Source organism: Antechinus flavipes, chromosome 2, assembly GCF_016432865.1.
Source record: "Antechinus flavipes isolate AdamAnt ecotype Samford, QLD, Australia chromosome 2, AdamAnt_v2, whole genome shotgun sequence".
NCBI lineage: Eukaryota > Metazoa > Chordata > Mammalia > Dasyuromorphia > Dasyuridae > Antechinus > Antechinus flavipes.
This window is the reverse complement of record NC_067399.1, coordinates 194922682-194936558: the sequence shown is the minus strand read 5'-3', so window position 1 is coordinate 194936558 and position 13877 is coordinate 194922682. Positions and strand designations below refer to the sequence as shown.

The window sequence follows — 13877 nt, the reverse complement described above, 5'->3', positions numbered from 1 at the left end:
ATTATATTCATTCAGTAGAAGGTAATTTCTTGGAGACACTTTCATTTTTATCTTGTGTATCTCTAGTACTGAGGACAAGCAGTTGATAAATGCTTACAAAATTAAGCATATAAAAATATGTAATGTTTAATAATTATATGATTATTATTATTGAAGTTGACCTTGAATAATAGAGAAAGACGCTATTATCAACATAAGTAGTTTTGTGAAATGGTGACTGATAAAGTTTTGCTAAAATGAAAGTGTGTAGGTGCTCTGCTTTTAGGAGAAATCCATTTGGCAAAACAAATTCGGTAAAACCTAATGATAAAGGGCATCATGAACATGTGACAGCCAAAAAACTGAATCTATAATATAGCCTGTGATTAGTCATTTCAGGCAACTATGTGAGTCCAAGCAAAAGTTAAGGCAGAAGCAAGAAATGCATTTAGGAGATCCTGACCCTTCTTCAAGATGACCCTAGATAGAGGAATTATACATCTTCTAGGAAGCTGCTGTGAAGAATGCAAAGCAAAAGACTGTAAAATATCGTGGATAAAAGTAATATACAGTTAAATAAACTGACATGTTATATAAAAGGAGAGAGGAGGTACAGGAAATATTTCAAGTCCCAATACCATTAATGCTCATTCCTTTTCCTTTTTGATATCAGCAATTATTTGTTATAGGTTACTTTTGGGGGGGGGAGAGGGGGGGATGCCAAAAACCAGTAAAAGGAACTCCCAATGAGCAAAACTATTGATGTAGATGAGCACCTGCTTTGCAGCATTTAGTCACAGGAAGTCCAGAAAAAAGCACTTAAAAAATTAGTATTTATTGAGAATCTTTCATAATCAAAGTAAATGAATTTTTACACTGTGCAAAAGCTGAGGAATATTTTAAAATGAGAAGAATAACAACAGAAAGGAAACATCAATCTAGAGATTATTATTGCTGTTATTGATCCTTTGTTTTGGAAGAGGAACAATGAAATTATGGGTATTATCTTGAATCATGCTTGCATGAATTGGATTTAAGTGAAGCAGAACTGCACAAAGTCATCAACCTCACTCTCTCTTCCAGAGTCATTGAAGTCCAGAGACAAGACAAAAGTCAAGTTGACTAAGGATGATCCAGAACGCAATGGATGATTTTAGCATCTCTGACATCTGTCCAAGTTTTACAATGTCTACTTTAGTTAGTAGCCTTCGTGGTCACTGGGACAAATTGTTCTCATCTGCTCATTCCATGGGGGAAATCTTCACATGCTTGGAGTAGAAATTCTTCTCCCTTATTGATGGGTTTATGGGCACTATTGTGCCAGAGAAGCCATTGGATTAACAGGCTTGTCTTGTTTAACTGGCGAACAGTAAAATTAACTCCTCTTTTGGCTTTGAAATTGCTGGCTGTCTCTAAGAGTGTTGCTAGGGGCCAGAGCTAGTAGGGAGAGAAAACTAATGTTTCTCTTTGAAATATGTTTGAGGGGTAGCTTTGGTAGAGAAATCTCTTTGAAGGGTTTGTAGGAATTTTCTTCAAGTTGAGAAACTTCAATATGAATTGTGAGTAAGTGAGTTACTAATATTAAGAATTATAGTTCATGTGATTAAAAGTGCTATATGCACATAATCTAGTGCTTGACAAAAGATCCAGAGAGATCTTTTCTTTAGACCTCTGGCAAATATTTATTTATATGTGTGTGACTCCTCCTAGGGCTGTGAGGTTTTATTCACATTATGTATCAAATGAAGTTTCTAACTATCCAAGTTACTTCAAAGCACATCTTTTACAATAATTCAGGCAAGCTGTTCCTAAGGGTATGAATTTCTATAATAGTACTGATCAGGAAAAGAGATGACCTTAGAAGGAAAAAAAAAGATAAAGAACATTCTTATATACCTATCCTACTTGAGAATTCTGGAGATCACATTAGTCTCAGAGTGTGGACCTAAGGGGCAAAGGGGTGGATATACTTTCTCAACTGTGGAAGCAGATAGGCTTCCTCCCTATATCCTTCAATTGCTTCTTCTCACTTGCCAATCACTCCTATTTTATCTAATTGACTCCTGATCAATTTGTTCATTCTTTGCTAGAGCAGCTGGAAAGTAGGGCAACTCTTCTGGCTAAGTCGAATGGAGCACAGACACAGTGTGGGACATCATCAGCATACTATGTATATACTATGTATATCAGTATATTATGTATACTATATCAGCATACATAGCCAGTTACTGCAGGCTATTCTAACTCTGGCTGGGGAGAAGGTAGAAAACAACTATTCTCCCTTATAATTTTAATTATACAAATGAAATAGCTTAACCAATATGCTCTGATTTTAGATAGCCTTTCTATAAAAAAAAATGTAAAATCTTTCTAGTTATAAAGCTCATATTAATACTTATCAGTAATTGTCATATCCTTCATAAATGCACTAAAGTTGGATTTCATTTATTTTTCAGAAAGCAAATTGCAAATCCATCCAGCATATTATCAGTATTGGGGAGGGGGTAGGTTTATTTCTTGATATGATGCAGCTACTAATGGAACAGACGGTTGCCCATCATTTATGCTTCTATCTCACTCTATGAGTGCCTTTTCTAGTCATATAGCTTTAATATCTTCTATGCCACTTCTTCAGTAACATTTCTTGTTGGAATTATGTTGCAGGTTATGAATATTTACTATGGCTTTCCTCATTATCCTCTGGGTAACCTGTTACTTTTAACCATCAGAGATAGTAGGATTCCATGACTTGCAAACACATCACAAAACTGGAAGAACAGTGAGATTTTAAAACTGGATTTTTATTTCAAAAAGAGGATTCAGATTGATAAAAGTATGCAATTCTTCCCAGGTAATCTATCCTAATTCTCTTCCCCTATTCAATTTTTAAAACTAATTTACTGATGCTATTTAAATTTAGGACCATATCCAGTACCTGCACAAAATATTCATACAAAGTAGACAAAGCCTAAGAACTGTCCATCCAAATACAAACCAACTAGGGGTCTAAACAATAGGAATTTTTCATTTACCTGTTTTTCCTGTGTGGTTTTTTAGGCCAAACTCTTAAGAGTGATTATGGATCTTATTTAGCAACTTCTACAATGTTTTGGGGTTTGATGCAATTAACACAATGTTGTCTATAAACAGGAACATCTTAGAATGTCTCACAATTTATAGGTAATGTTCTATTGGATTTTATACTAAACATCGTTTGATATTTTTGATGAGTATGCTTACACGTTTTATGCCTCATTTGCAATTAGTAATCAATGTTTTCTCTTTTGTTGCATTTTCTAAGGAATTTTATATGATTTAAAATATTCATGGAAATAATTTGTTGGGAAGAGAGCCTTTAATGTGGCATTTTATTCATACCATTCTATTATTGTCATTATAGTGGGATCTTATATTTACTGTACTGTTCTTTAAGTTGTGGTCTTTTTTCTATTCCATTTTCATGCAAAATGTCTTTTCTATGTATGAATTATTTTTTTAAAAATTTAACATTTTTCTCCCAAATATATGCAAAAACAATTTTTAATTATTCACTAAAAAAATTTTTAGTTTCATGGATAACTCTTTAAAAATATCAGGTGGAGACCAGCCTAATTTCAGAAAAGCCTGGAGAGATTTACATGAATGAATATTACCAAAAGAACATTGTACACAGCAACAAGATGTGATAAACAACCGTGATTCCAAAGCAATTCCAACAGATTTCTGATAGAAAGAGCCAAGTGCATCCAGACAGAATTAGGAAGACTCAATGTGGATCAAAGCATAGTATTTTCATCTCCTTTTGGTAGTAGTTTGTATATTTGCTTTGTTTTTTTCCATTTCCCCCCCTTTTGATCTAATATTTTTTGTGCAGCATGACAGATATGGAAATATGTTTATAAGAATTACATGTTACGTAGTGGATTGTTTGCTGTCTCTTGAGGAGCTCATATCTAATGGGGAAGGGAAAAACCAAAACCAAAAGAACAACCTATCTACAAAAAAACTACTTACAGGATAAAGAGGATAGAAAACAATTTCAGAAGAACTGAAAGACTTTCTAAAGAAGATGAGATTTTAGCTGGGACTTAAACAAGAAGGAGGCAGAGATGAGGAAAGAAAGAATTTCAGGTATGGGGGAACAGTCGGAGAAAATGCCTAGATGGAAGGTTTTGTTTGGAGAAGAACAAAAAGGCCAGGGTTACTGGATCAACAAATATAGGAAGGAATGCAAAGTAAGTGAAGAAGGTCAGTTGTGAAAGGCTTTCTAAAAATAGGATTTTATATTTGATCCAGGAAGTGATAGAGCACTGGAGTTCACTAAACTATCATACTGATGTTTCTAAAATGCAGATTTGACCATAATACATTCCTATTCAATAATTCTATCCACTGAGCCACCTAATTATAATGTTGGGTACTTAACATCTCTGATTCCCCATTTCCTCCTTTGTAAAATAGATGAATATTCAGATTCTAATCCTTCCAGTTTTAGATTTTAGTATCCTATTCTTCATCCACCAAAAAACAAACCTGATTTGAGGGGGAAATTTTAGAATTCAATCCTTGACTAACACTACAGTCAGCAAATATTTTTCAAGTCACAATGTAACAGCACATTCTTTTTGAACATTACAATTAAGAATGCCATCTTATCTTCAAGCAGGGAATATTCACAGGTAAAGAGTAGGCTGACATCTTGGCTATGGTCAAACAGAGCAATTAAAAAGCTATTTCCAAGTCCAGAGACTTGGTGAAAGATTTACCTTACTACAGATGGTTTTCAGGTTGTGCAGTCTATCAAGTGACTCTTGAGGGTTTCCCAGATACTGCTGAAGCTCTGCATGTAAAATCCTCATTGAGAAAGGCACCATTGAGCCTAGAATAAAAATCAAAAGTTGTTCAATTCTTGACTACCATCCTAGAAGAAATTTCAACATATTTATCTGTTTATATCTATGTGTGTATGTATATGCACACACACACACACACATATGAATGCACACAGACAAGACAGATAACCAAAAGAGTGATGACAAAGTATTTTATTTTCATTACTTTACTTTTTGGAGGAAGTAGTACAGAAAAATGTGTTCCATTTCAGTGTATTGTAGTTTAGTCGTTCATTTGTGTATGTCTCTTTGTGATCTCACAAACCTCATTAAGATGGGGCTTTCTTAGCAAAGACACTGGAGTAGATTGTTATTTCCTTCTCCAATGAATTAGGGTAAACAGAAGTGAATTGCCTAAGATCACACAGCTAGTAAATGCTTAGGGTTAAATTTAAATTCAGGTCTTCATTATTCTAGACCCAATGCTCTATCCACTGAGCCACCATTTTAGTGTAGAGCTGTGTAGAACATTTTCAATAAGCAATGATCAAAGCATAACAAAGGTGGGCAGGTAGGTGGTACAGTGGACCTGGGCACTAGGCCTGAAGTCAGGAAACTCTGAGTTCTAGTCTTGCTTCTGACATTTCTTAGTTATGTGATCCTGGGCAAGTCACTTGAACTTTGCCTCATATTTGTCATCTGTAAAAAGGGATAATAACAGGACCCACCACCTTCCAGGGTTGTTATGAGGTTCAAATGAGATATTTGTAAAAAGCTCATCACAGAACTTATCACATATAGGTGCTATTTAAATGCTTATTCCTGTTACCTTCCCTTTCTTTCATAGTACTGTTCTGAAATGCTTAAAAAAAAAAAAAAAACCCAAACCAAAACAAAGAATACCACTAATGCAATCTAGAGTACTTGTTTGGCATAAAAAGTTTAATAATCAATAATCATCATCAATAGGATGCTTCTTTTCTTATACCCATTTAATTAAGACAAATTCTTAAATACAAACTTGCTATAAGTATAACTTTGGAGAATTCAAAAAATTCAAAACATTTTTTACTTTCATTATATCGAAAAAATCAGAACCAGAGGTCATGAATCTACAAGCTGGGTAGATAAATTCACAGGATGATCACAACATGATTTTGAAAAGCCTTCTGCCATAAAATCTCTCTTCTAAATAGGATTCTCAAGGTACCTGAAAAATTCAAGTAACTTATACAAATTAAAATGAAAATATTAAAAGGGGAACATATTAAACTATTGCTAATAACATATAAAATCATAATAAACTCAATTCAAATTTTGCTTCTTAGGATTCAGCAAGGCCTTAAGAAATGGAATGACAAGATAAGTTTTGATGGGGGGTAGAAATTCAGATTATGTCTCAAATGAAAAATGTGTTGCTATAAAAGACCTAGATACCAAGGAAATAGCACGAAGAAATGAGAATGAAAACCTATGGAAAATGTCTTTGAAAACAAGTTTCTCAATAATCAGTACCTATACTGTTCCCTACTTCCCTGCCAATACTTATCAGAACTATTATTGAAGGTCTGTGGGTGATATTTGAGGACAGTGAGAAGGGACTGACCCAGAGTGCTTATGAGGATCACAATGGTCCTCCTTTTTTTTTCCCTTCTAGTAAACAGAATGGTATTGAAAACTACATCTACACATATGTATTGGATCGATGAGATGTTTCCTTTTTTCCATCTGAGATTTGACTTCTTTCTATATTGCTCTATAAGGGTAAGGAGAGCTTGGTAGTTTCCAGAGAAGCCAGGGTGGATGAATGGAACGCAAACTAAAAGCAATTAACTGCAAGTATGGAGATGACTGGACTACTGTAGTTGCAGCCCAAAACTAAAAAGATAACTGCTAGGGGACTGTCCCGACAGTGGCTGGTAGTTGCTGTTGGTGTAGCACCAGGACACTCCATGGCAGTGGCAGAAACCACTCTGAGGCCTGTGCTGTGGCTCAGACCTACAAATGGCAGATGGGACCAAACTGAGATCAAAGACTGGCCAACGTCACAACTCTTGTTTGGATCCACTAAAATGTCTTCTCCTTAAAGGCAGGGACCAGATTTTTGCCGTTTTTTGGTATCCCAAGTACTCAGAACAATGGTTAGCAAATAGTAAATGCTTAATAAAAGCATAATGACGTAAGATTGGAGAGATCTGGTAAAATGACAAGGTAAACGATCTATCTTCTTGGCTTTTTTTTCATTTTTCTCTTACTCACAGAGAAGATCCCAGGAAGATTCCAGAAATACAATCATAACCATGTCCTGAACAACAGAGGGGAACAGAGTATAACAAAATGAATATAACAAAAATGTGTTTCTAGAATAATACCTTATAATATCCCCATGGAAACACTGGGGGAAAGTGTTTGGAAGCCAAAGTTGTGTAGGGTACCCCACAAGTTGAAGTTTCTCTGCAGTTTTGCTATCTTTAAAAATAATATAGTTGTAGGAAGGTAACTGATTAAATACCATGAAAAAAACAACAACAATACAAATGAGGGAGAAAATCAAGGAAAAGCTGGAGGGAGGGGAATATGAAAGCAGAATGAACAGCTTTAAACCAATTGTCCCAAATTGTGGATTCTCTGAAAAATAGAATAGACAAAGCTCAAGAAGTCCACAAGACAACAGTCAAAAAATTAATTAGAAGATATTGTAAGTTATCTAGTAGGAAAACCAATCAATCTGACAAAATTTTGAAGAGAGGTAATTTAACACTTGTTATACTCTCTGAAATCCATGACCAATCAAAATATCTGGAAAATATATTTCAAGAAATTATAAAATGAAAATTGCACAAAACTGTTAAAACCAGAAGGCAGAGGGAAAATAAAGATCCCACTTATTGCCTCCTAAAAGAAAGCCCAAATTGAAAATGCACAGAAATATGAGAACCAAAATATAGAACTTCCAAGTCAAATAAATACTCAGGCAAATATTTGATTATAAAATTTATATAATAAATATATTTATATAATAAAATGGTTAGAACAATCCAATTCTGATTGATACATTTGAATGACAGAATGGTGTAAGGTATGTCCCTCAGATTTCTTTATGATGTCAAAGTCAATATGTATAATTACTTTAAAAAATACAGGATCTCACTGATGTGTGTATTGTCTCTGACAATGTTGATTGAAACTCATTTGTAACTTTTGATTCCAGAGATCTCATATCTATGTCCTTTCATAAAACTACCATACAAAGTCTACTCAGTGTTTTCCAAGTCTTTTGACAATACATTGGTACCAGGGTAGCACTCAGGTTGTTCTTTGTTCTAAATACATTCACCAATATATCTCATTTTCTGATTATACATTTCCCAAATGTCATCTTTTATTCTACTTTTTAATGTCTAAGTCATTATTAGTAATAGATTGATGTATACCATGTCATGTTTATATCACCTGAAATCTGTCCTGGACAGAGTCTCTCTACTATCTACTCTTGTCCTTAGTGACCTGCTCATATGGTTTTAATGAACATCTTTGTGCAGATCACTTCCAAATCTATATAGCCAACTATCATATTTCTTCTTAACTAAGTCCTATATTACCTGCTGGCATTTCCATCCAGATATTCTACTAGTACCTCAAATTCAATTTGTTCAAAATAGTTCTTATAATTTCTCCTAAACTCATCTCCTTTCCTACAAGCTCCAAATATGCCCCTTCTAATAATGTAGCCTATGCTGAAAACTTTAGTGGTCATGATATAAGAAATAGCTACATTTATATATACTGTTTTTCTTCATTTTACTTTCTTGGACCAATATTTCACAATTAGGAAGCAGGTAAAAGTAAAGATAATGATGGACGTGTGAATAAGTTGTAGAAGGCAGGAATAAACCCCAAAGATGCAGATATTTTGGCAGAGGCATACTGGCAGCTAGGCAGCTGTAGATGGACAGTCAGGAAGACCATGGTTCAAATCCAGTTTCAGACACTAGCTGTGTCTGGATAATTGGATAATTCACTTGACCTCTATTTGTCTCTGTTTCCTCAAGCACTTACCAGAGTGTCTAGAGCAATGGTTCTCAAACTTTTGTTTTCTATTTCTTTATACCATTAAAAATCATTGAGGATCTGTCCAAAGAGTTTGTATTTATGAGTTATATTTTTAAATATTTACCATATTTGAAATTAAAAACTAATTTTGAATTTATAAAGCCTCTTAAAGGGTCTAAGACACCCAGGAGTCTCTGAACCAACCACACTTTGGGAACCACTGGTCTAGAGCATAGTAAAGCATTACATAAATATTAGCTTTTATTTTTCTTGTTGAACTGTTCAATCATTTTTAATTCTTTGTGATACCATGAACCACAGCATGCCATACCTTTCTATCTCCCACTATCTCTCGAAGTCTGTCCAAGTATATATTTGTTGTTTCTATGACACCATCTATGTCATCCTCTGACACCCTCTTTTCTTTTTGCCTTATGTCTTTCCCAACATCAGGGTATTTTCCAATGATTCCCATCTTCTCATCATGTGTCCAAAGTATTTAAGTTTCAGCTTCAGTTTTTCACCTAGTTACCCTAAATACTAGCTATTATTATAATAACATGCTACTCCTATACACATCCCACAAGAAATTCTTGGAAGGCTGGAAGCTGATGAAGTAAAACAATCAAATCAATCCATTGCATTGAAGAAAATACTTACCAGCTCTGATACCAGATGAGAAAAATAAATTATCAATCTCAATCACAAGCTTTAGACTGAAAGTAAAAAGCACTTGGATAAACTTAAGTGATATCTATAAAAAGTATGTATTGGTGAGACTTGCCAACACACTTTGGAGCCTATAAAAATGAGAAGGCCAGATTAGTCTGGGGGTCTTGCAGTAGAGAGGAAGGAGTAAAAGGAGCAAAAGGTTTGTGCTGATGCAATAAATGGTAGACATCTCCTTCAGATGTAATCATTTCCTTAAGAACTATATGAAGTTAACAAGAAAAAGTATGCTCTTTCCCAATTTTGCCTTCCTGGTGCTTGTCTAACAATAAACATTATAAATATAACTTAATGCTTCTTTATCCAAACATTTCTGGTAACCTGAATTTTGTTTTAATCACCCAAAAGCAGAGTATTAACTAGATACAGATACAAATGTAAATTAAGATACAAGAATCAAATCTCTGCCTAAATGTTAAGAATTTTCCTAACTGGAGGCTCAGAGAAAATATTAGTATACTCCTAACTTTTTGTCTAATGTAAACTGTAATATTCTGGTTAGCTTTTTGGAGATCTTGGGACCAGCCTTCTTTTCAGCAAAGTAATCACCACGAGAATAGCCAGGTGATAAAGTCCAAAAGTCTTTATTGTCTCCTTCATAGTCTGTCTTTTTGACTGGAGGCCCTTCGGACAGGTCTTAGTCTCAGTGGGGGAAGCAGAAGGACAGGCCAGCCACCATGAGACTGATGAAGATGGAATGTCTCCCTGAGTCTGAGAGCTTGAGTTCCAGCCTCCAGTGCTCTGTCTTCTTCTAGTCTGTCTCAAAGTCTCTCTCTAGGTTTAACTCTTAAATACTCTTATTACGATTAAATCCATTCAGCATACTGAGTATAAGCTAATCATTATATCACTAGGGAGCCATTACTTGTTGTAAGTTCAATCATACTGAACTAGAGAACTATTAATCACCATGTTAATCATATTAATCACTACTAGATAACCATTGTCTTATCAATTCCATTGAGTTAACGCCTTGTTATAAGAATCCTTGTTTCAAGTACCTTTCTCCAGAATTCTGATCCATTACAGTAAACTCCTTAAAGTAGCAATTAATGGGGCATTATATTGCCTTAGGCTTAAAACAAGCTAATTATTTTAACAAGATGCTACAACAGAAGCAGCAGAGAAATTGAATAGTAGTTATGTTTTATTATCTTCAGCAAACTGTATTGTTTAAAAATCTCTAATTACTTTGAACAAGTCTTCAGGGTAGGTCTTGTCTAGCAATCTCTATGGCTGATAAAAGGAGAGGAAGTGTAATTTGACAGAAAGAACACTGGACCTGAAGTAAAATTCCAGCTCAGTTAGTTATACCATGTGACTTGGAAATCACTCCCCTCCCTCTAAGAATGAGCTTCCTCATCTATAAAATGAAAATATTGGATTAGATGGTCCCCAACACTGTTTTCAATGCTCAACTCAATGAGTTAAGAAACTTTAATTTTGGGGGGGAGAAATCAAGCTGTGAAGGAAAAAAACAATTTCTTTTGAAAATTTTGGATGGTATAAGAGTTTTGTGAAATAATTCACAGTAACATTAATTTGTTGATTATTATGAAAAACATTTTCATACTCTCCCTTTTCAAAGAGCAATATTATAAAAAGGAATAAAATATGTAAAGCTGCCATTAAAAAGTTAGATTCAAATATACTAATAACTTTTATTCACTCAAAAACATTTGTTAAGTAGCTATTATATGCAATCAAATCAAGCAATAAGCATTTATTAAGTGCTTACTATGTTCAGGCACTATGTTTGGTGCCTGGATACTGATGGGGGTGAACCCTGAAACTGTCCTCCTTGACTTTTGGGGTGAGCTCTGAAACTCTCTTCTGACAGAGACCTACTCTTCAGAGCAGTTAAGTGGTTTCATTAAGATTAGCCCAGGACCATTCCCTATTTAGCTGAACTTTAGCGGTCTCATTCAGGTGGAGATCTGGACCTGATATAACTTAAGTGGTCTCATTCAACTGGAAATCTAGGCCTGGGGGCAGTAACAAGATTGAAGGAATCTCATTAAATTGAAACCCTAGTCTCAAATTTCTTATAAAAAGATAATTTTAAACTCATATCTTTGCAGAAGTCTGAAGTAGGAATTATGCCATGCCAAGGGACCTCTCCCCTTGGCACACTGCCTACCAGGATTCCTGACCGCTGTGAAGAGACCTTCTTCTCAATGATAACCTCTTGTTATTTCTCTGCCAGGATCTCTTGCAATTGAGGAGTCAGTCTTCCTAACAAAGCTGACTTCTCAGCCAACAATAAACGATCCTTTTGCCAGTCAGACTTTTTGGGTTTGTGAATTCTTTCACATTGGACCTGCGTCGACCAGAGGGGTTCCCACAACTCTCTGCACAGCTACTAACTCAAAATTAGATACCATCAGATACCAACTCAAAAATTAAGGTTTTTGTTCTCATTCTCTCATTATTTTACAGTTTCCTCAAGTCATTCTTCTCTCTGTGCAAATAATCTTTTATTAAGAAAAAAAAATATCCTCTTCCTATTTCATCAAAACCTGATAACCTGTATCTAAGACCTAATTCCACAGCAGTTTGCTACAAATCTGAGAAGAAAACCTCACCATAAGAGATTTCTTTCTTTCTTCCTTTCTTTCTTTAAAGGTAATGAGGGATAAATGACTTGGCCAGTGTCACACAACTAATAAATGTCTGAGGCCACATTTGAACTCTGGTCTTCCTGACTGCAGGGATAGTGCTCTATCCATTGTACCACTTAGTTGCCCCTCACAACAGCTTTCTTAAGCACATGTTTCTAAAGCTACAAGTACCAATACTTATAACAAGAGTTGCTTAATATGTTCATTTCTTTCTGATTTGAATCTGGAAATCTGGATGTAAGAGAAGCAAAAAGAAAAAAAAAAGATAGATCATAATTACATTAGCATTTTGGAAAGGATGTTGGAGTTAACTTTCTTAAAGAAACTTTTATAACTCTTTTTAAAAGAGATAGGAAAAGAAAAAGTGAGAATTTTTTTTTAAAGATCCATTTTATGGTTTAGCTTATTAATCTAATACTGTTGAAAAGGTTCTACAAATATTCAAATTTTAAAAAGTGAAAGCAAATGAAGAAAAAAATTAGACACTACACTAGAAATGAAATAGGAAAATAATGCTCTAGTTGCTGTATTCAGTCCTTGAGGAGAGCAAGCAAGATGGAATAGGAATTTAAAAGTTTGGCATAAGAAAAATGATTGAAGGAGAAGACTTAAGAGTAGACATAATAGCTTCTTTCATAGAACTGAAGAACTGTTGCATAGAGGAAGGCCAATGTACTCAAACTAGGCAATTTCAGAATTTAGTTTAAAAGCAGAAAGCAGTCCAGCCTAAGAAAAAATTTCCTTACTAATGAGAAGTATAGGAAAATAGAATGAGTTCCCTCATTTGATACAGGATTCTCTATAACCAGAGGTGTCTGAGTAAGAGCTGGATGACCCCTTACTGTAAATATTGTGGGTAGGATTCATGTATCAGGAAACAACTTTAACTTGAATTCCTTATCTAGACTAAGTTCAGTTTCACTTCCAGAGCTACACAAAGAAGCCAAGTAAGATCACTGATATCAAGAACAGACCCTTACCTTAGTGTGATAAAACATTAAGCTACCACCCTTTGCCTCTAAAACTTCCTTTTGGGAAGTTTTGTAATGAAGTATTAGATATTATAAAGACATAATTTCAAGAAAATTAAATTTAGTAATGCAATATAATTTATATTACCCATGATTTTCCAGAAAGGAACGAGTCTGGCAAAAAAATAAATGTATACTTATAAATACTGTTAAAAATTAGCTTCTAAAAATTAAATGCAAAGGACAGAATCAACTGAGTAAATCAATCAAATCATACTACTCCACTTAAAGTGATAAGATATCACATTTTATCCATTTATTAAGTGAGAACATATGTATATTGTTCTCTATGTGAGAACAAAGCCTGGACATTACCCACAAGAAGTCTTTTTGATTTAGCTGAAGGATAATTAATTAGACTCAGAGATTTGAGCAAGAAGTAAGCCAAAAGAAAATGTTCTGGCCAAACCACTAAAAAACAAAAACAAAAAAACTGAGAGTGGGAAGAGGATAGGGAAGTTGAGGTACTCTATCATCATCCCCTTTGACTGAAGGAAGACCTCAAATTTTGGAAGACTAAAGGATTTTGAATGTCCCATCTTCACAATGGTGTCCCAGCAATGTCTCTGAAATAGCTGATGGGTGACTTTATAGTGAGAACCAAAGACAGGTTGGGATGAGGAAAGTAGATT

At 34.6% G+C, this 13877-nt stretch overlaps 1 protein-coding gene across 2 annotated transcripts in view; it reads right to left on the bottom strand.

The window, feature by feature from the left end:
- The window catches only part of TRAPPC12 (trafficking protein particle complex subunit 12), a 132252-nt gene that overhangs the window by 49462 nt on the left and 68913 nt on the right, over positions 1 to 13877 (bottom strand). For both annotated transcript variants that reach the window (XM_051976048.1, XM_051976049.1), the window contains exon 6: positions 4746 to 4858. In XM_051976048.1, coding sequence (XP_051832008.1) covers positions 4746 to 4858 — 113 coding nt within the window. The remainder of the gene's footprint in view (positions 1 to 4745; positions 4859 to 13877) is intronic.